This window comes from Sturnira hondurensis, unplaced genomic scaffold, assembly GCF_014824575.4.
Source record: "Sturnira hondurensis isolate 20B ecotype Veracruz unplaced genomic scaffold, ASM1482457v3 Scaffold0007865, whole genome shotgun sequence".
Lineage (NCBI taxonomy): Eukaryota > Metazoa > Chordata > Mammalia > Chiroptera > Phyllostomidae > Sturnira > Sturnira hondurensis.
The window spans coordinates 3,172,319-3,194,346 of NW_028080496.1; the positions used below are offsets into that span (position 1 = coordinate 3,172,319).

General features: G+C 51.9%; 1 protein-coding gene across 4 annotated transcripts in view; it reads left to right on the forward strand.

The window, feature by feature from the left end:
• CRTC3 (CREB regulated transcription coactivator 3) overlaps positions 1 to 21,460 on the forward strand; it is a 75,760-nt gene extending 54,300 nt beyond the window's left edge. For 2 of the 4 annotated variants that reach the window (XM_037053562.1, XM_037053565.1), the window contains 9 exons: positions 4,244 to 4,279; positions 5,998 to 6,095; positions 7,989 to 8,038; positions 10,670 to 10,887; positions 12,431 to 12,729; positions 15,768 to 15,968; positions 16,057 to 16,137; positions 17,401 to 17,503; positions 17,920 to 21,460. In XM_037053562.1, coding sequence (XP_036909457.1) covers positions 4,244 to 4,279; positions 5,998 to 6,095; positions 7,989 to 8,038; positions 10,670 to 10,887; positions 12,431 to 12,729; positions 15,768 to 15,968; positions 16,057 to 16,137; positions 17,401 to 17,503; positions 17,920 to 18,134 — 1,301 coding nt within the window. In that variant the 3' untranslated portion in view covers positions 18,135 to 21,460. The remainder of the gene's footprint in view (positions 1 to 4,243; positions 4,280 to 5,997; positions 6,096 to 7,988; positions 8,039 to 10,669; positions 10,888 to 12,430; positions 12,730 to 15,767; positions 15,969 to 16,056; positions 16,138 to 17,400; positions 17,504 to 17,919) is intronic. The other 2 variants (XM_037053563.1, XM_037053564.1) reach the window with 2 other exon arrangements.
• Positions 21,461 to 22,028: the final 568 nt, after the last annotated feature.

Here is a 22,028-nt window from a genome sequence, read left to right on the forward strand (position 1 = left end):
AGGCAGCTGTGAGGACCAGGTTGGGTTCCACTACTGTTTCCTCCTGTTCCCATCTCTTCCCATCTCTTAACCCTCTCTGGGCTTCCTAGTCAGCACCTCAGCTTTGGCACCATGTCTGGGGAGCCGTCCTCGACCTTCCTGTCTTTGCCAGCCCGGAACTACCCACATCCTCCTCGCACCCCAAAGTGCCTACGTGCACCTGTGTCATGTCTCAGCACCTATGTCACTTGTAACTGCCTTTCTCATGTTTGTGCTTCACTCCTGTGCTCACTTCTTGCTGTTAGCACCTTCCTGGGCGTGTCCCCAGGGAACCCTCTGTGGTGGGGCAGTTTGCGGAGGCTACGCAATGTCCATGTGCGCAGAGCCCACACTGGCCTCGAACCTGCACCTGCAATGGGGCCGGCTCACTAAGACATGGTCTGAGCCTGCTTTCTGGGGCTTTGTAACCCAGTAGGAACAATGGTTTTGGTTTATCCCTTCTGTATGCCAGTCAATATTCCAGGTTGACGCTTGTCTACAAACAGGAAGGACTTACGTGTTTGTTCTTGGAACAGGTGAATAAATCTTCAGACCAGATAACCCCATCTTTTCTGGTGTCTTTACTTTTTAGACAACTTAAAGCCTAAATAGTCTATTCCTGCCAAAGGCGAATGCACCTGCTCTTATCTTCTTGCACATAGTAGGGATAGAATTTAGTGACAATTGTTGCTATATTTGTCCCCTTGGTGCAGTTCAGAGATGACCACATTTGCCTGGATAGTTGTTTGCTTGTAAAGGGTGAGGCCTTTTAGGACCGGGTGAGGCCATCTAGCCGTGTGTCCCCACATGGGGAGGCGAGAGTACAGGCGGCAGTTCCATTGGAATTGGGTGTGGGTTAGAGACCCAGGCTCCCTGGGCCGGTGGAGTAGTTTAGCTCAGACTGGGTAGGGATGGGAAGATACAAGCAAAGCCTGGGAGAAGCAGAGTCTGTGGTTAGTGGGGGCCGTCACCACAGTAGATCTGCGTCTCCCGGAGTGGGAGCGAACCAGGCGGATTGGTCTGCGCCCTGAATAAAGAGCTGTGATTCTGCCTCTGCCTCGCCTTCTGGGCGGAGTTCGCTCCCATGAGGGCTAAAGGCGGAGAGGACGAGGAAAGCATAGCAAATTTAAGTAAGGAGCTCTTAAGGCTTGTGTGCAAAGAGAAAAGAAAGTAACTAAAGAAAGTGATTGAGTTAAGTATTGGGGCTAAGAGTGATGTAGCCTTCGGAGGGAAGAGGTGAGAAATGAGAGAAGGTGTAAGTGAGGCCGAAGAAGAAAGGCAGGAGAATGTAAATGTTGACCCCCGTAGGGAGGCAGAGCAGAGAGAGAAAGACATCCTAGAGCGGAATTACTGGGTCGACTGGAGAACCGTGGTGGGCGCTTCTTGCCGCCTCGGCAGCTGAACGTTTGACGGCTGTTCGGCCGTGGAAGGCGGGCGGCCCTCCAGCCTGACTGCGAGGCTGCTTCTGTGCACTTGCAAGTACCGCAGAACCCAGAAACACACCCAAATATGGGCGTGTTTACATGGGAAAGCCAGTGTGTTTAAAATATTATTCAAGTCTCCAAGGATGGGGATTATTTCTGGAGAATTATATTTGCTGGTGGGAGCTATTTTAAATAGTTTCATGCATTTCCCCCTGTAATTCATTAAAGGTTTTCATTTTCTTTTCCTTTTGGATTTTAAAAATATCAACCGGCTTTGCAAAAAGGTATTTCTTATTATAGGACCAACCAAATAAAGATTAAACAAGTGATGGGAAAATGTAATTGGAGCCCAGAGTGGGGCTTCGTCGCAGAAGCGGCACTCACTGCCCCGTCCCTGGGAACGTTTCCTGAGCCCGACGGGGCAGCATCAGTGAACGTCCCCACTGGCTTTTGTCGTTGTTGTGAGTGGATGGTGAAGGAGCGTCTGCTCAGAGCTGAGCTGCCAATTTGTGTCCATTCGTGAGCAGGAGTTTGCGTCCAAGAACACAGAGCCATTATTCTGATACAGGAGTAGTTGTTCTCCTAAAGGCTATTGACTTGCATGGCAGTTACGCATAGGTGATAAGCAGTTGATATAAATGGCAGAAATGAACTTTTATACAACCAAACGAGATTTTTTAAAAGATTTTTTATGTATTTATCTTTAGAGGGGAAGGGAAGGCGAGAGGGAGAGAAATATCAATGTATGGTTGCCTCTCCTACATCCCCTGCTGGGAACTGGCCTGCAACCCAGGCATGTGCCCTGACTGGGAATCGAACTGCGATCCTCGGGTTTGCAGACCCACGCTCAGTCCACTGAGCTACACCAGCCAGGGCCAAACGAGATTTTTAGTATTTCTCCTTGTTTAATTATCCAGAATCCATAAAAAGAAATGTTGATCCTTCCCTGGCAGCCCGTGTAGCTTAATTATCATTTCATACATATACATAGACAATTAAGGGCTCTCTGTGGAACTTCCCTGTCCCAAAGCCTAGGACTGTCCCTTAACTCTCCTCCGCTCCTAGCCAGCCTGTGGCAGGGCCGGGGGTGCTTCACATCCTTCCAGAGAGCCGTCTGCGAGCTGAGGGCCGAAGAGAGCGGGATGCTTGTCTTTGCTGCACCCTGAGCTCTGGGAGCCGAGCCCGGCTGACTTCGGGGACCACAGCCCTGAGCTGCTGCTCGGGGACAGGCAGAGGCCCAGATGTCAGCGACCTTGCAACAGGCAGCGCACTCTGACCTGCGTAGTTAAGGAAAAGGTTTGAAATGTAGATAAACCTGGAATAAGTGAGCCTGTCCAGGACAGCAGAGGGAGAGGGGACAGGTACTTGTATCCCAGGCCATAAAGAGGGACAAAAGGTGTCACCCGGATGTTAGGAGGGCCCAGAATGAGGCGGCTGAAGCCCCGGAGGCTCCTCACAGGGCCCACTCTGGTTAGATGATCTGCCTCTTGCTGCCCCTCCAGTCAGGGAGTCCAGACTGCGTGAGAAGCTGGGTCTGTGGGCCTAGGAGTGAGGGAGGAAGCGCGGACTCAGATGCACTGGAGGAGGAAGTTCCCTCCCTGGCTCTGAAGCCACGCATGAGGTTTTTGGAATGCAGGTACGGCCTTCCGTCCCCTGTGGGACTGGTGCGAGCGAGTGTCCTCTTCCCAGAGATCCCATCACAACTCGTTCCTTTTCATTTGTAACCCTCTGTTTATAGTTGTGTCCTATGATAAAAATCCCGGCTGGCATCTCTCGGTCATATGTCAGCTTGCTGCTAGGGTATCAGGTGTTGCCACCACCATCTCTCTGGTCACAAAACTCAAAACCTGGGTGTTGGCTTCTCCCCCACACTCTGTCACTCGGCCACATCTAGCATTTAGTGTAGGAACTTCATATATGTTGTGGGAACGACTGATAGGTATTTATTTTGAGTCTTTCTAGACTAATCAGGTTGCTTGCAGATGAAGCTTACCCAGAAAACATAATGAACCTTTAAATAAGCCTGTATTTGAAGGCTGAGAACTTAAAATTTTCTCCTGATTTTATACTGAAAACCCCGTTGGTGTATTTGCTGCCTCCAAGGAGAATAATAACCTTAATTCTTGGCACAGGTCTTTGGTTTCAACCTAGAGCAGCTGGACGGACTGTACTTGTCATTAGCAGTGTATTTTTATGGAATCGAAAGTACTTTATTCAGTCAGAATTTACTCAAAGTCAAATTATTAAATTGTTTTGAAAAGCTATTACCACATACTATTTAAATTGGCTGAGACTCCAGATAAATTATTTTTTAAAAATAATACGATTCTTGGTAAGAAATACGTAGAATCAACATATAGTGTGGAACTTCCCGTTCGTCCCTCCGGGCCCCCACGCTCGGTGGGAAGCGGCGAGGTGGGCTCGGAGGCACCTTCCCGTCCCCGGGGGAAGGCACCGGGGAGGAGGCTCGATCCATACTTCTTTACTTTGTAAGCTGAAGGGAGGTTCTCAGACTTTGTAAATTGTTTTTCTTTCAGGACAGAGGCAGCAAAACAATTTAAGAATGAGATCAGGGTTTTAAAGGAGGAGAAAGGTGGATGGGAACCAACTTTAGACTCAAACTGGCCATATCTATCTAAATTTTAGCATAAATGCTAATTCCACCTTAGGTGAACATCCATCAGTATATCAGAATTTGTTGGGAATTTTCAAAATTCTATTTTATACCAGAAAGAGTGACTAGTTCATGAATAAATAAGATGCAAGCATGGTATAAAAGTGTCTGTCTTCCCTCCCACCAGGTTTCTGTGACGGTGAGCATGACGGACGTGGGGAAGGTAGGGATGTATCTGCCACTGTGTGCCTGGACCCACTGATACTCGTGTTTCAGAGCTTTTCAGAATGCTGACAACTGCCCATTGGTTTGGTTTTCTGTAACATTAGGGCTGCCCAGGACCACAGCCACGAGAAAGGAAGTGGACAGTTAGGTTACAGAGGCCCCTTGTCACCTGAGTCCCCAGAGTCTCAGAGTCCCAGGGTTGTGCAGGGAAGCACAAGCTATCATCACGTAACAATACTAATGAATTGTTCACCTAAACTCTGAGTTATCCCAATACCCCTCCCTTGTCAGCTGCCTGTCCTTGCCCGTTTAGAAAGTTTTGAGAGTTGGTGATTGACAGATACAAATAAGCAAGGAAAGAAAATGTAAATTGACGGCGAAATGAAATTGCAGATGTTGCAGAAGATACTGAGTTTTAAACAGATTAGCGCGATGTTGGAGATCTGCTGAAATGACGCTCAAAGCCGCTGACAGATGAGAGTCTGAAGCAGTTCGCTTGTTCACTCAGCACCGGGCGCTGTGTTCTGCTCCCTAAATCTTAATAATATGAAATTTGGTTTTTACAGTCTGAAAGTGAAGAACTCAGTTAGGTCTGTGTGTTGCAGAGGTAAGCACCTCTCACCAGAGGCGGAAGTCTCTGACGTCAGCCTGAACATCCGCTGGGACAGAAACCAGCAGTTCGCTCTGAGCTTCTTTGCATTCCCCCAGTGAGCCCTGTGAGGAAATCCCAACCGGCCTCGGATGGGAGAAGGGGCTGACAGCAATGAACTTCTCTAAGGAAGCAGTCTCTCCAGGGCCTTGGCGTCTGCCCCAACCTTATTCCCGGGACAGAGCTCTTAGGAGGAGTGGCCTTGAGTCGTGAAGCCACCTCACTCCGTCCTTGAAACTTTTCCTGTCATCCGTCAGTGCCTTAAAGAGCAGTCGTTTGTTCTCAAGAAGCTCCTCGTCTGGCTTCACACAGGGTCTTGAGCCTGTCGCTCCTGCCCTCGGGGTTGGGAGTTAGCTGTGGAGCCGACTGTGCACCTGGCACCGCCCTCCGCGCTCCCGAGCAAGCCAAGAGAAGAAAACCAAACAAGGATGTTGGCAACATCAGTTCTTCTGGGTGGTTGGGCTGTCACCGTTAAGAGAGGGCCCCGGGAATGCGGGTGAAGCCTGGCAGGTGGCAGGGGAGGACAGCTGCCAGCACCTTGGGAAGGGTGCGCTGTGCAGTCGTCACTGCGGGGGCTCTGGCCATCGGGGACGTGGGGCCTCCCTCGCCCGGAGCCCCTTCCAGCAGTCTCCCAGTGCAGTCCTGTCCTGAGTTTTACTACATATAAGTTAAGCTTATTTTAGAGTTTTCTTTCCCACTTTTCAAACCTTTTTCTCAGAATTTCCTCTGAAACTGTGGTCCCTGTTTTAAGTGACTTCTTTCTGGGGTCTGTTACCCTTGGGTGCGTGTGTGGGGCTACGGCATTCCGTCATGAAGGTCAAGCCAGAGCTTCCATGGTCGCCGAAACCTAGCTGCGTGTGTGGTTCTGAGCCAGTGTCTCCAACGGAGAATCCCCTTCCAGGAAGCAGGTCCCTTAACTCCTGAGGGCTGGCCCTTGTCTCCTGGTCTCTCCCTGAGAACAGCACTAAGTAGTTGGGAAAGAATAATATTTTGATGAAGATACTTGGTTTGGCCCAAGGTGGGCCGGCTGCCGTCTAATGCAATGACTGTGCTTCCCCCCTCCCCAGTGGTGCCTTTCCCGGGCCCCGGCCAGGGCCTGCTGAAAGAAGAGAACCTGCTGACCGTTCCCAAGCCGCTGCCCAAACAACTGTGGGAGACCAAGGAGGTGGGTGAACAGGACTCAGCTGTGTTCGTTGTCCCCGAATATTTGCACCTCAGAGGTTGTTGTAAAATCCCGCAGAGGGGAAAGTGAGGAATTGTGGGGAAAGAAACAGAGGATTTGTCTGGGGCAGAGATAGGCAGAGTACACTAGGGAATGGGGGTTCAAATAAAAATTGCCACGTTTGGTTGATGAATTAGCACAGTGATGCCTTGGCTTTCTCATTTGCTTATGAACTGGCTCATTCAGAAAAACCTGTCCACCCCCACCCCCACCCCCTACTGTCTCATTCATGGTACTGACAGTGCTGAGCCCTGGTTACCAACCGTAGGCAGACTTTTCTGTTTTGTGGCCGACACCGTCTACCAGTCACTGGCATCCGTCCAGAGTTGCCAAGTCGCCAGGTACCCCTTTTTTATTTTATGTATTTGTTTTTAGAGCAGGGACGGGAGGAAGAAAGAGGGGGAGAGAAACACCAATGTGTGGTTGCCTCTCATGCACCCCCCATGGGGGACCCAGCCCGCAACCCAGGCACACACCCTGACAGAGAATCTACCCCGCCCGCCCGCCCTTTGGCTCACAGGCCGGCTCTCAGTCCACTGAGCCACACCAGCCAGGGCGAGGAACCCCTTTTTTAGATCCAGAACATTTGACCCGAGTCCTCAGGGAGTCAGTACACAAGGCATCTGTTTTATGATTTCTACAGCCTTTGGGCATTTGCACCTGCACGTGTGCTGGTGACCCCGCCACGCCCCTGCTCCCCCCCGGGGCCCTTGACCGGCCCCTCACCCCCCAGGGGAGCTGGGTGGCTCCGAGCGAAGCGGCTGCCCCAGCCCCAGGGGTGCACTTGCTCCTGCTGCCTCTGTGCCTGACCACCCGCCCCTCTGGGCTCCCCTCTCCGCCTCCTTGTGCCACGTCCACGGGGGTCCTCTTCAGCATTCGAGTGGGCTTGGAAGGTCTTCTGTAAAAGCAGGAGGTGCTTGATGTGTCATCATTCAGGGGAGGAGGGAGATATGATTAAAGTTCACGTCCTGGACCCTGGGATAAGCAGCCCCCCTTGGTCTTTTCGGCTGTGGAGACATAGTTGCCTCGGAGGCTTCCTCAGAGGGCAGCGGTGTCTTCTCTAGCGGAGGGGCAGTGGCACCCACGTCCCCCGGGCCCGCGGCCTTTCTCTCTGGGGAAGGGCCATCCTCTCCCTTCACTCTGAAGGACGGGCAGCCCTCCGTAAGGCATCTCTGGGAGAAGACTTGGGCCGCGGTTCATTCATGCTTTGGGGCACCCCGTGTGTCGTCTGAGCCCCGCTTGCCAGCCGTTCCGGATCCAGGGCCTCCGCAATAAACAAGCAAACCCGAACCCCTGCCTCGCACCCCACCCCCAGCCTCAGCTTATTTTCTAGTTGAAATATTTCTTTTCTTCTGATATTAATTTCTTCTTTTTTCATCCTGTTTTATTTTTTGTATTCTTTTCCTTTTGGGCCAATTGGTAAAGGGATGTTAATTTAAATGTAAACCATTGGCCCTGGCTGGTGTAGCTCAGTGGATTGAGCACGGGCCTGTGAAGCAAAGGGTTGCCAGTTCGATTCCCAGTCAGGGCACACGCCTGGGTTGCAGGCCAGGTCCCCAGTGGGGGACGCAGAAGAGGCAACCACACATTGATATTTCTCTCCCACTCTTTCTCCTTCCCTTCTCCTCTCTCTAATAATAAATAAATTATTTTTAAAAAAGAAAATTTATTAATGTTGTGCCTGGAAAAGTCTAGTCAAAACGTGAAGGGCTGGGGGGGAGGATGCTGCTTCCTGGCTCTCGCACGGACCGGGGCCCCAAGATACTTACACAGACACTTTTGAAAACTTGAGTTTGGCTTCGCAGTGAATGACCCCAGCTTTGTGTCTCTCCCCAGCTGCAGTCCCTGTCCGGGCGCCCTCGATCCTGTGATGTTCCAGGTGGCAAGTAAGTGACGTTCTTTCTGTTCGTGGCTCAGGGACTGTCCCGAAGGTCTTCCCAAAAGGAAGGTCTCGCTACTTTGTCACAGAACTCTGAGAAACCTCACTTGTTCTGTATAAATTGCAAGTCAATTGAATTTTTATAAAAACTGCAGCTTTCTCTTGGTATTCATATTTCATTTATTAAGAGTAATTATATTACATAACTGCGATAACAAATAAAACTGCCATAAATGTATGTGAGGATAGCACGGCCGACTCTCAGTAAACGCATGACCTGAGGCAGAAGCCCGCAGGCGTGGAGAGGAGCCCACCTGCCTCCCACTGCGGGCACCTGGCACCTTGGTGCCCTGGGAGTTAGCTGAGTTTCTGCGAAGGCACCTAGTGTCACAGAACCGTGCATGTAAAAGGGGTAAGTTGTGTGTGACATGCATTTTACCACTCTTTTAAAAATTAATGGAAGATAAATAGGAAAGTTTATGATATAAAAAGTTTCTATGAAACCATGAATGAACTTATGTACTTAGTAATATAGAATTTCACTCCCTAAAAGAATTGAGATGCCTTACAAAAATACGTGTGGTACAAAAAGATCCGTGGAGAGGTTCATGAGGAATCTAGAGCCAGGAAGAGCAGGGGCGTGGCAGAGGTCATGAAGCCCGCACGGACAGATGCCGGGGGTACCGGCCAGTGAGGCCAGTTAGATGACAAGGACAGGTGGTCGCTGGGGGTGGGGGGCACACTGCGACTGGCTGGGAGGACGCGCTGCACAGGTCTTCACAGAGAGGACAGAACCCTGGGGACTCGGTGGCAGTGTCCCCGGAGAGCACCGAGGGCCTGCACAAGGCTGTGCCGTGGCCTGGGATCAAACTAGCTCAGAAACAGCCCGTCTTCCTAGGGCCAAAATAATGCAGTTCGAAGACGAGGCCCTTGCCTGATCTAGCAGAGTACGAGCGCCCATTGGTGAGGGGTTGGGGATGAACGCAGTCTGCGGGGGCAGGCCCTCGGTGTTCTCTCCTCCAGCAGGGCTTTCCCTGAGGTTTGAGGAGCACCACGTTCGGGGCTCTCCCTGCGGAGCACCTCGGGCGCAGACTTCTTTGTGGCTGGTCAAGTATAAACCCGCAGGCAGTGTCCTTAACAGCCCCCTGAGCTGAGATGAGGGTTGACCTTCTCTTCAGAAAGTTGCAGGCCTGCCAGGACACAGCTGGACAGCGGTACAGTAGTATTTAGTCTTGCGTCCACCTTCCTGCTTGTCCAGCCCTGGCTTGGCACCCACCCCCACCGTTCCAGGAGAACTGACCTCAAGAAACACCCCTGCGACGTGTTTCTGTCTTTCTATATGACAGAAACCTGGTGTCTAAAACAGAATTTGTCACCTTACCCATACCACTTAGCTCTTACTCCTCAGGGTCCCTGTCTCAGTGGGTGACTCCATCAGTCCCCCAGGCAGACAGTCAGGGATCACTCTTGAGTATTCCCTGGAGTACCTCTCGAATCCATCCCGTCTCACCATCACCGTGATCCAGTTGCGTCTCGTCTGACTGGTCAGCGGCATATGACTCGCCTCTCTGCCTCCAGGCTCTGCTTCCCTCACCCAGCCCCAGCTCCTGCCACCTGCAGGCCATACTGTCCTAAGGAGGAGTGAGCGTCTTTGCATTCAGCTGTCCACTGGCTTCTTGCCGTCAGCACGTCATTGCCGGTCTCATCTGCTCTGCCTGCTTCTCCAGGGCCCTCTCCCTTCACCCCCTACTCTCTCAAACTCGACCTTTCTGCAGGGTCTAAGTTTCTAGGACACACTGTGGTGTCACGCTTTTCTGCTCTGCCCAAGCTCTGCCTGCTATGATTTCCCTGCATAAACCATCTGAATTCTTTAGCCTCCAAACTCAACTCAGGTGGAAGTCCAGGAAGCCCCTCCAGCCTGCCAGTATTGTCTCCGCGCGTAGACCGCCAGGCCGTGTCAGTGCACGGCCGAATCGTGTTATATGGCAAGTTCAGTTCTCTCCAGCACTCTCTCCCGGCTTTGTCCGCGTCTCTCGCGGCCCCAGTATCAGTGGCTGGTTCCTAGGACGTGTTCTGCTGCTCGTGCTGTTGAGGAAAGTGTCCCCAATTGAATTCATTCCCCTCCGCCTCTTCCTGAACCACGGCCATAGCTTCTAACTGGTCCTGCCTGCTACCTTTCCGCTCCCTTAAGCCATCGTCCACACCGCAGTGGAAAACCGGGATCTTGGAGGGTATTTGGTTGATAGAGAGATACTTTATTTTAAATTTTTTTGTAGGAATGACAATTTAGAAACCCAGCAAACAGAACCCTGTAAATTACACATCAGTGCCTCACTTGTTCTAAGGTGCCTTCTGATTTTTAAAGTGCTTTTGCGTTAGTGTTCTCATCTGGTCTTGGAAAATATTCCCCTAACGTGGCATAGTAGGCATCCTCAGTCCAACCTAACACGCGAGGAAATGGCGCTTCGGGGAGGTGGAGCCGGGGACGTGAGTTCTCAGGAGAGGAAGAGGCAGAGATGTGTGAGGACTGGGGATCTTCATGGCCGCCGCTTTCATCCGGCAAGGAACCAGCTCGGATGCGTCCTCTTCCCCTAGGCCTGATGGTTTTAGAAAGTAATACCTAACTTTTCTTTTTCAGCGCTTTCCCACACAACAGTCAAAACATGGGCCTCACGCCCTTTCTGGGGGCCCTGAACACCGGAGGGTCGCTGCCGGATCTGACCAACCTCCACTACTCGGGGCCCCAGCCGGCCTCCCTGGACCCCGGTGACCACCTCTTCGGGAGCATGAGCATGGGGAACAGTGTGGGCAACCTTCCTGCTGCTATGACTCACCTGGGCATAAGACACCCTTCTGGTAAGTGTCCCCTGCCCGTGTCTGCTGGTGGCTTCATCCTAGGTGTGGTCCCTAGCCATGTAACAACATGCCTGTTCTTGCAGCTCTTGGCTCTGCTAAGCCTGCCGGTTTATCATCTTGATCAGCCCGAGTGTCCCAGGGACTTGGAAAATGAGACTTGAGGGTCAGGAAGTGAGTGTCCATTGTGCTCCGTGCTAGCCAAGCCGTGTTAGTGGCTCTCACCGACGTGCGATGGTGTTTAGTGGTTACAGCTGTCTCTCTAGGTCCCTCCAACCACCCACTGGGTTTCAAAAGGGAGCATTTTGAATTTTAGAAAATTTATAGTGACTACAAGGACAGTATTTGTACTTAATAGCTATGTGTACTAAATAGAAATTGACCACAGTTCAAAATTATGAACTTTTCAGAAGTGCTAAACGATGTGGCGTGTAGCTGTATGAAATGCTACCCATCGTGCGACTTGGGCGTTACTGTACGAGTTTGAGCGTCTCCAGCTCAGACCCTGGATGACTTACATTTGCTCGAACCCTGGCACACGCTCCTGTCAGTGTGGGAGGCAGGCATCACTCCTCCCCCCGCCCCACCAGAGGCTCGCTACCGCCCCGCTTCGGGGTCCTGAGCCTTGCACGGTGGACTTCTGGAAGGTCCTTGGCGGTGGTCTGTCTGTGGGGAAAGTGCTTGCTGGTTTCCGCCCGGGCTTCATCGTGACTTGTCTCCACAAGTCAGAGCTCACTGCTCCGGTGGCAGGGACCCCTTCAGAGTGGTCACCTGCAAGGTTCCCTGATGGTTTGCAGCAGAATTTTAGGTCTCAAGAGTTGATTTCAGTGACCACCTTATTTTGGGCCCTCGTGGTCATTTTTTATTCTGCTGCTTCACTTATGTGACTCTGGTCAATTCTCTGTGACCAGAGACATCCGAGGTCCAATAGGTCCAGGGGTGTGGGCACTTGGCCCCCTTGGGTCTCGGGGAAGCTGGCGCCCTCTGGCACAGCCTCCAGCTTGCCCTTTAGCTGCAAACCCCGAGTTCAGTCGTTGGCTGTCATTTTCCTCAGACAAGCATTATTTTTCCAGAACATGTCAGAACCGGTGTCGAGTTTTTCTGGTTCCTATGCTTGGGGCTTAAAATGCACAGTACACACAGTTGTCTCAGTGAAAAGACACCAGCGTGGCAGAGGGTTCGGGCAGGGTTCCTGGGCCAGAGGCGTGTTGGGCCTCTGAACGGAGCTGGGCTCACAGCCCCAGGTCCTCTCCCCGGGCTGGAGGGTAGCACACGGCCCACTGGCCTCCGTTACCCCTGCTCACCTGGGCCTGCCCTCCCAGCGTCCTGTACGCAGCGCCTTCCTCTCAGGAAAACCAGTCTCCCCTCGAGGGTGCCTTTCCCCACCACTGGTCTGTGTGGTACCCGTTCAGTAGGGGTTTCCCAGTAGCTCCGTCACGTACAGAGTCATTATCCACCATAGGAAGGTAAGTGTTCTTCAGTCTCTGGAAAACAAACGGTTTGGTCTGAAATTAGGATCAGTAACTGTGGACCTGCTGTCTTCTAGGCCTCCAGAGTTCCCGGAGTAACCCTTCCATCCAAGCCACGCTCAATAAGACAGCGCTTTCCTCTTCCACGAACAGCCACCCACAGACACCCGCTCCCAACGCCTCTGCCCTGCAGCCTTCCCTTCGTCTCTTCTCCCTCAGCAACCCGTCTCTTTCCACCACAAACCTGAGTGTCCCCGCTCGGCGCCGGCAGCCGCCCGTGAGCCCGCTCACGCTGTCTCCTGGCCCGGAAGCACATCAGGGTTTCAGCAGACAGCTCTCGTCCACCAGCCCGCTGAACCCGTATCCTGCCTCGCAGGTAAAACTTACTGCAGTGGAACAGACTGCAGAGTTTAGGCATTGATTCCCTTCTCTGAATGATTGCGGGTTGGGTACGTGGCACCAAGCACGTTGTCCATAAGGTCACTTGCCTGTGAGATCAGAGTGTGGAATTGTGACTAATTCAGAGTGCACCGAGGCTTTCTAAGAGCGGACTTGTGCTGATTGTGCCTCAGCAGACACCGCACAGTTTGCAGTCACTGTACGGCTCGAAGGCGGGGTTCGGGCCGAGGGGAAGGGGTAGAGGACACCGGGCAGATGGTTCTACCTTAGCTACGGGGAAGCAGGCTGGGGTTGTAAAATCGGTACGGAAAATCAAGAATTGGCCCTACGAGTAATTTAAACCATAAGGAAAAGCCGCAGAAGACATTTAATATATTCCTGAAGCTCTGACAGGAGACCTCTGTCCTGACTACAACCGAAGATTTGGGAAACAACGCTTTTATTGTTCATGAAATAGTAGGTGTCATGAGGATCATGTCACTGTGAAAGAACCGGAAAAAGTCAGTTTAGAGAGAGGCCTCAGTCCCAATGCTCTTACAGAAGTTCGGGGTTGAAACATTACATTTTGACTTGCTGACTTTGTTTTTATTCTAAGCTGTTAGGGTGGTTCTCCTTACCAAAGTCATCAATGACTATATTTTTAATCTGTTCCTCACTCCCTAGATACATTATAACATCATTTACTAACCACTTCTCCATAAATGAGTAATGACTTAGCAAGGAGGAGTGGACAGAACACAATGGGAGGATTGGCAGATCCAGTTATGAAGTCATTCTTTACCAATTACTAGCTACGGGATCTTGAGTAATACTTTTCGGGAGAGGGTAAGAGGGTATTTCGTAATTGTTTTTTTAATGGTCGTTTTTATGATATTAATTTTATTTTGCAAAATTATATGAGTCTTGGCCATTGTGGCTCACTAGATTGGAATGTCATCCCATAGACTTAATGTTTGTGGGTTCGATTCCCGGTCAGTGCACATACCCCGGTTGTGGGTTCGATCCATGGCCGGGACACGTGTGAGAAGGCAACAAACTGATGTTTCTCTCTCACATCAGTGTTTTTCTCTTTTCCGCCACCTGTCTCTTTTTCTAAATGCAGTGAAAAAATATCCTTGCGTGAGGATAAAAAAAATATTTGATAAGTTTTAAAAATATATTACTTGGGCTTCCTAGGTACATTTTAAGGAGACTATATGGATAGAGAGCATCCTCTTTCAGGGGTTTCCATTTTTTAATTTGCTTTCTATTTAGATTTTTAAAAAATCCATGTGCGTGCTAATAGTTAAAGAAGTCAACAGTTCTAAAGGACTTGTTCCGAAGTTTGAAGTTTGAGTTGCTTCCCCTCCCCTTCATATTTCTTACTCCCTAGAGGTGACTCCTTGCAACCATCATAGCTAATCGCTGTGGTAGAATCACGTTATTTTCATGCTTATTTTGTTCTACATTCTTAGTGGTAGGTGTTTTCTCATGACGCCCTACCATGGAAGGTCAGTGTTTTGTCCTCTCGGCTCTCCAGTGCTCCCCCACACATGCGTCCATATTTCCTCCTCCGCCTCCTCATTCTTCACAATGTGATTTATTACGGTTTTGTTTAGAATAGTGCTCAGTGTTTAATGTTTTCGCAGTTAGAATAATGTAGTCAGAGTTTAACCATATAGTGTATTATGAGCTAACAAAAGGAATGCTTTTTCTCCTCCTGGGAGTTAATAAATGTCTTACTTTGTTAGTCTGGGTTTCTCTGTCTGTACTATGGATTCAGTCCTGAACTCTTAGAACAGAGTCGATCTTCTCTCAGTGCAGCTAACGTGGCAGGGTTCAAGTGTGCCTTTATTCTACCCAGCATTTCAGTAACAATTGGCTAAATATAGAATACTAAATTTAAAATAATCTTCTCTTGAAATGTTGACAGTATTAATCTCTTGCCCTCTTGGTTTCTAGAGCTGCTATTGAGAAATCCAATTTCATTCTGATTCTTAATTCTATGAATGAAATCTTTTCTTCCCCCTCTGGAAGTTTATAGGGTCTTCTTTCTGTTCCCAGTTTTCTGAAACTTCAGGATAACGTGGCTTGACATGAGTCTGGGTATTTGGTGGCTTTCTTCAATCTGGAAATTCATATCCTTCATTTCTGGGAAGTTTTCTTTCATTATTTCTGTCACTCTTTCTTTCCCTGAGCCCCGAGTTGGGAAAGGAAGGCGGAGCGCTGAAGTCCCACCGCGTGCTGGCATCTCCAGCAGTGTGCCCCGCACTGCTGGGGTCGGGGTCGGGCGTGCCCTGTCTGGAGACCCTCCGCTGCCCTCTCTCTGGAACGAACCCTCCAGGCTCCCGCAGGCCAGGGCCAGAAGCTACCTGCTTCTCACCCAAACTTTGGCAAGACCCTCCCCACCTCAGCTCCGTCTTCACCCCCTGCTGCCCGTGTCCAGCCGCCTTTGCGCCCTGTGACGCAAAGCAGACCGGGCCTCGGTTCCCCCCCCACCAGCTGAGCGCTCGGCCCCCTCGGCTCAGCCACGCCAGGCACTTCTTGTCCATCTGCTTTTCGTTTTCCAGATTTTGTTGCCATTTTCTTCTCTCCTGTTGTTCTTGTCTTCGTGTTTATCATTTTGTTGTCACTGTTTTAGTGTTGCTTGTGAATGTTTACTGTTGCTTCATGTTGTTGTCGTGTTTTCAGTAGAATTTTGGAAGACCATAGAGCTGAATGCTATTTTCAGTCTTCCATCTTTAACCAGAAATTATGTCTTTAGAAATTGGGGGAAAAAAGGTTTTTACTTACAAATCTGAGAAGAAACTGCTAAATTGGCTGGGTTTTTTGTTTTGTTTTTTAGGACAATAGAAATTGTTGGGGAATGGGAAACACTTTGTGGGGAGGGGAGATTTGAGGTATACTTTGAAGAAGCAGAAATAAATAGGCTTCTCAGAGCACAGCACAGAACGCCTTGGTGAAGACGAGCTCCTAATCTTAAAGGACTTCCTACCAGAAACTCCGAAGCTAAGCTAATTAGGGACTCTTTTTCAGATGATGCCCTCCGACCGAAGCCCACTTTCCTTCCTGCCGATGGAGGCGCAAACCCAAAGGCCCCCGCCACCCCCTTACCCCTCGTCCCCGCAGCTCCCCCAGCCTCTCCTGCAGCAGCCCTGCATCCAAGAGCCCCCTGCCCAGCAGCCGCAGGCAGCCTCATCGCTGCCGCAGCCAGACTTCCAGCTCCTCCCGGACCAGGTGCGTCCCAGCAGGAGCGCCCGTGTGGAGGGAGTGCTCACTTTGCCTTCAGTTCCAAACTAAATGATCCCCTCCTTGTTCCCTGAAGGGCTCCGCTTTGACCAACTTCTTCCCAGATGTGAGCTTTGACCAGCAGTCCTTGAGACCAGGCCAAGCCTTTACTCAGCAGGTGAGTGACCGCCCCAGAGGGCCCGCCCCTCTCAGAGCAGGAGCTGGTCAGTGTATGGGGCCCACAGCAAGCAGACTAGGCACTGTCCCGCTCTGACTTCAGACATGCCTGATGGCTAGGAGAAGCCAGAACCTTCCCCAGCCCTAACTGCTGGTGCTGGCTGCCTTCCTGTGTGGCCTCAGGGACTGTCTGAATGAGGGATGGGAGCCTCCTGAGGGTGCTCTGGCCACTGGGCTGTAGCATTGTTCACGCTGGCGGGGCCTTGGCAGTGGACTCAGCCGTCCTGTGATGGAGCCTGAGCCACGGGGCAGGGGCTGAGCCCGCAGGCCCAGCTGCAGGGCCCCGCGCATGATCCGCCTCCCAGGAGGGCTTAGTCGTGGTGGGCAGGGGCCCTTCCCTGAGATATTTTCACTCCGCCATTTCCTTTTGCTTTTTAATTTTTCTGTAACACTGACCACTTTTAATAGTGGTTGATTTTAGAATGTTTAATAAGTATGACTGGGTTCTAGGATGGATTAAGGACAGGATTACTTTCCAGAACTTAGTAACAGTGAAATAAATAAAGACCTATTTCCTGAGGAGGCTGTGGGGAAGCCTCAGGGCGAGAACCAGTAATCCCACCCCACTGGTGTCTGCAGAAGCCATTTTAGTCTCGGTCAGTCAGTGTCTCCCAGAAAAATGATGGGAACTCCTACCGTTGAGAATTTTAAAAAGCAGTTTGGAACATTAATTTCTGGAAAGGCACCTGAGGTAGGCCTCAGTTCTGCCCGCCTTCACAGAGGCTCTCTCACAGACCAGGAGGGGCTGGCCGAGGCTCCGCCCTCTGAGCATGAGAAAAATGGGGGTCACTTTCTTATTTTTCTGGAAGCCAAAGAAAAGGGCCTTCTGGCTGTTTCATTTCTTTGGTCCTTCTCGGGGAGCTGAGACAGGGCTCCTCCGGGTGGCAGTCTTCACAGGCCTCAGTGTAGCTGGGGAGCAGCAGGTCTGAGGCCTGAAGGGCACAGAAGCCACAGCTGTTCGTGTCTCCTCCGGTGGCCTCGTGGGTCAGGCAGCGTGTGATGGGGCCCCTGCATCCACACCAGCATCCGCCTGCCCCAGAAGCATTTTCTGCAGAGCAGGTTCCCATGACCGCGCAGCACTCTGGGACCCGCAGGAAGGGACTGGAAGGTGGTTTCCAGTCTGGGCTGGCTTTGGGAGCCCGTGGCATTATTCCCCCTCAGAAGTAGAGATCATTCCTCACGACGTAACCTTCGGTGCTTCCAGGTGCCCCTGGTGCAGCCAGGTCCCCAAGAGCCACAGGATTCATTTCCTTTGCGACCAAACCTGTACTCCAACTGCGGGGACTTCCCTAGCAGTGCCTTGACAGGTAAGTGGGAGCCAGCCCTCACCTTCTTCACTGTAGTTCTTTTGCTGTGCTTTCGCAGATTCCATTGTAAGGTAGTTTGAACAACAACGTTATTTAAAGTGAAAAATGGCAGTTCCCCAGCTCGGCTTTTCCTTTTCAAGTTGCAGGTGTCCAGCACAGAGATTTTGAGGCAGTGAGCGTTTTCTGAAGGGCTTAGTGTTAAGTGATTGGCAACAGTTCAGGTGGAGAAAGCCTGCAAAAATTGGGAGTTGCGGAACTGACTGGAAGGAACGTAGACTCCAGAGCAGAGCCGTAGGCCTGGAAGTGGTTGGGACACGGTGATCACTGTCTTGGCTGGCGTTTGGGGCTGTCATCAGCTGTGTTGTAGCCTGCGGCCCTCACGCCTCCTAATCTGCCCTGTTGTCCACTTCTTCCAGAAGACTCCAACGCCAGCCTCTTCAAAGACCTCGGCGGTGCACTGGCGGCCATGCCCGAGGTCAACCTGAGTGTGGACACTGACACTCCGTTTCCATTGGAAGAAGATCTCCAAATTGAACCCCTGAGCCTGGACGGACTCAACATGCTGAGTGACCCCAGCATGGGCCTGCTTGACCCCACTGTTGAAGAGACGTTTCGAGCTGACCGACTGTGAGCAGAATAGAACAAAACATTAGAACTTACATCTGAAACAGCTAAAATACAATGGAATACAGTGGAGCCAAATACACCCCTGGGCTTTTGTTGTCTCGGGCTTCTGAAGTGGAAAGAACCGATTCTCTGGCTCCTGGCTTTCCGCTGAGGTCTGTTCTCATACACTGTGGCCTGTTCCAGGCAGCAGAGCTCTGCGCTGCCTCTTGGGCCTGTGGTGCCCATTAGGTGGCCACAGGTGGACCAACTCGGAGCTTCCAAAGGGGTGGTGATCACAGTCACCATCACATCTTTTTGTTGGCTGTCTAGTCGGTCTGCATGTGAAAGTAGCAAAGACCAGGGACCGGAGGGCCCAGCAGCACCGTGCGGTGCTCAGAACTGCTGTTCTCACTGGACACTGAAGACGGGACCTGGCTGCCGTAGGCAGCGATTGGGGCCGCAGGCCGTCCGGAGTTGGCCCAGTGGGGAGCAACGGTACCACAGCACTGCAGGCCTCCTCTGATCTCGCCGTCACAGCTGGGCACCTGCCGGCTCGTGGTGGGGGTTCAGGGTGGCCCGGAGAGCCACTGCGCCCTCCCCGTCAGACGCCTTAATTCTAATACGAAGAAGAATTTGCACCATGAGTCCCAGAACAGACTTGAGTTAAACTAGCTGGATGGTATTTTGTTTTCTTACCAGTTGTAATCTCTTTTCTGCTGCTTCAGTTCCCCTTTTCCTATAGACAAGGGGAAAAGGAAGACTATTTTATTCAGTCACTGAAGAGAAGTCCCCTGCTAGTGGATGAGCCTGAAGAGAAAGAACAGTGCTTCTCAGTGGCTGTGGAAGCAAGAAGGGGGCCTGAAGGCATCTCGCAGTTCTTCAGACACGTCCTGGACTGCCCCGACGTGCGCAGGCCTCCTTCCGGACAGACACCCCCCCACCCCAACCCGGGGGAACGGCTGCAGGTCTGACTCAGCCAGGGCGAAGCTCTTCCTCTGTGGGACGGGAGTGTTGACTCCCCTGGACCCTAAGCCCCCTGAGGGCAGGCAGGGACTGTGCCTTATTCATCATCGAATCCCTACTACCAACAAGTGCCTGGCACTGAACAGGTGCTCTGTCCCAGCATGTCAAATGCGTGATCGAATGTACGCGTGGGAGGACGTATGAGAGAATGCGTGGGGGGGTGCGTGAACGAGTGACTCTGCTTGCCGTGAGGCAGTCTGATCTTTAGCTCTCCCTGTTCCTCGCCAAATCTTCTCAGAGCTGTAGCTTTTCAGACACCTGTGCCTGTGGTTAAGCCAAGCATGCACTTTAATACGCTTTTAACACTAGGTGACCAAACCCACCGTTAGACGCTAGACGGCCACCTACCTGTCCCCCGTGGGCTGTGCTCCACAACAGGTGGGTGCGAACCGTCTCCTGAGGGCGGGCAGCTCCCCTGAGTGAGCAGAGGCCTCCCAGGTGCCTCAGGGGTCCTGGCAGGCCCCACCTCAAAGTGCTTCCCTCTCAGATCCATAATTTTGCTCTAAATTGCTTTAAAATAGACATTCATTCTTTGAAGTTGAAGAAATTCTGTGGTAAAATGAAGACCTGAGTCATGAAATTATCATTAGTTATTAATACCTTAGCATAGAATAGGATTACCACATTTCCGCCACTGCCTGCCCCCTCTAACTTAGGCTAGGCCAGCCCCTGACCAAAAGCCTGACAGGTGGATTTGAAGGGGGCCCAGGGGGCAGGGACTGCTGAGCACCCCTGGGGAGTGGTCTGGGCAGAATTTGGGCATGGCAGACTGGGGAGGACAGGGCCACTGAAGGAGAGGTGAGATGTCCCGGAACCTTTGCCTAGACAGCCACTGCCCTTCCAGGAGATACCAGGAATGTCCCTCCCTGAAGGCTGCTAGGCCGCTCCCAGCCCAAAGCATCAGGGCTGAGCCGCGCAGATCTGAACCCGACACCCGTGTGCCTTATGGCGGAGGGCCCTGGGCTGCTCACCTCTCCTGCCGGCTCCCATTCCTCTCCGACCTGCAGGGGGCTGGCCTGCTCTCCTTCCTTTCCAACAGCCCCGATGGGATGCCACTCCATCTCTCACTGTGGAACCCAAGTCTTCCCACTTCATGTCAGCCCCCAGTCCCCACTGTTGAACCAGGAAACCAAACCAGAGTCCTCCTTGCTGAGTGCTGGCCCAGGCAGGGCACGTTGGCCTCCCCCTCCCAGCTTTATTCCAATTGAACTTCCCTATCCCTTTATACTCAACACCTCAGAGGGGTGTGGGGAGCGACTCTTAAAGGAAAGGGCCTGTCCTTCTAACGGTACGCAGCACCCCAGTGTGCCAAAGGAAGCCGACTGCGTGCTGCCTTTCCCACGTCCAAGGCCCCCGACGTCTGGGCTGGCCTTTCAGACAGGGAGCGGTGCTGATGTTGGAAGAGGCTTTTTGGAAGAGTGGAGGTCCCTGCATCATTCACAGTGCCTTACGCACAGGGCCGCCGGGGCGGGTGTCCCAGCTCGCTCTGCCTGCGGGCAGCCCCACCTCACAGGCCTCCAGGATGACCGTGCCCCCCGGGGCCTTTCTCCAGGCGGCTCCTGGCCTGGGGGGTCCCCAGAACAGTGACCCATTTGGGGGAGTATAAGAATGACAGTGAGGTTTAGCACTGGATTGAATTTATCCTTAGGTCCATCCGTCCAATCTTTTCCTGTGAAAAGGCCTTGGGCATTGCACAACCCACTTTGCTTACCTGGTGTCCAGGGCAGGTCGCTGCCGTGACTGTCGGCAGTAAGTCTGCACTCGCTGGTGCCTTTAAAACAAACCGGGTGTGACCCTCAGCACCCGAAGTGGCTGCATACTAAATATTTTGCAATATTTAGAGTTGTTACAAGAAATCAATGGCTATACTACTCATTTACTAGCAGTTAAACAGCATAGAACTAAAGCTGATCTGTGTTTCCAGTCTTTTCTTTCTGTACAGTTGTTGTTTTCAGAACTTGAGGTGTTAGGAGAAAATTGTCTTGGTCATGTCAAGATGGACATAAATTCTCCTCTGTCCTGTTTCCTTTCTCCCAAGTCTGCTGTACATTATGTGAGCTGAACAGTATGTATTCCAGTCTGTTTGCATATCTGAAGATGTTTCCAGTTCTCTCACCGGCTCTTAGGATTTTTGCACAGACGGTCCTGAGCAAGTTTGCATTGCTCGTGACGGGACCGTCACAGCAAGTAATCAGCCAGTGTCCTAGTTCCCAGGCCCCCTGTTAAACAATATTTAAAGATTGGAATTTGTATAAAGTAGCTTCCAAGTTTTATAATGCATCATGTTACATCTTTCATAATTAAAAGCACAATGAGGTTGTATCTGCATTTGGTGTTTTCCTTCAGCCTCACCCCGGAGGAGATGGACTGGGGGAAAGCCTTTCTCTCCCGCCGCCTCCTGCGCAGCAGCTCGGCTGGCAGTTAGGGGTTTCTGGTCCTTGGCTTGGCAGGCCCCGCCCCCACCTGCTTGTCATGCGTCCACACCAGGGAGGAGCTCAGAAAGGACTAGGGCTCGAGGCTCCTTTGAAGCTGTGAGCACCAAGGGCAGAGGGCGCCCTGGCAGCGCCTCGGTGTTCTGCCCCCTCTGCCGTACCCCTGCAGACCCTGCTCCTGCCCTCCTCTGACACCCCTCCCCTGCGGAGGTTCAGGTCAGGCCGCAGACCCTCTGGGTCCTGGACCTGCCTTTAGCCCTGCCCCACGTCCCAGCAGGGCTCCCGGACAGCCCCTCAGCCAACAGCCAGCATCCTCAGAGACCCACCTTGTCAGCCACGCCCAGGGTTTGTCATACACAGGACTCTTCTGGAATCCTACTCAGAAATCGAGGCTCTGACCCTAAGTTCCTGAGCCTTCCTTTCTGCTTTGGTCCACCCATACCCTGTCCTTGGACGCCACTGAG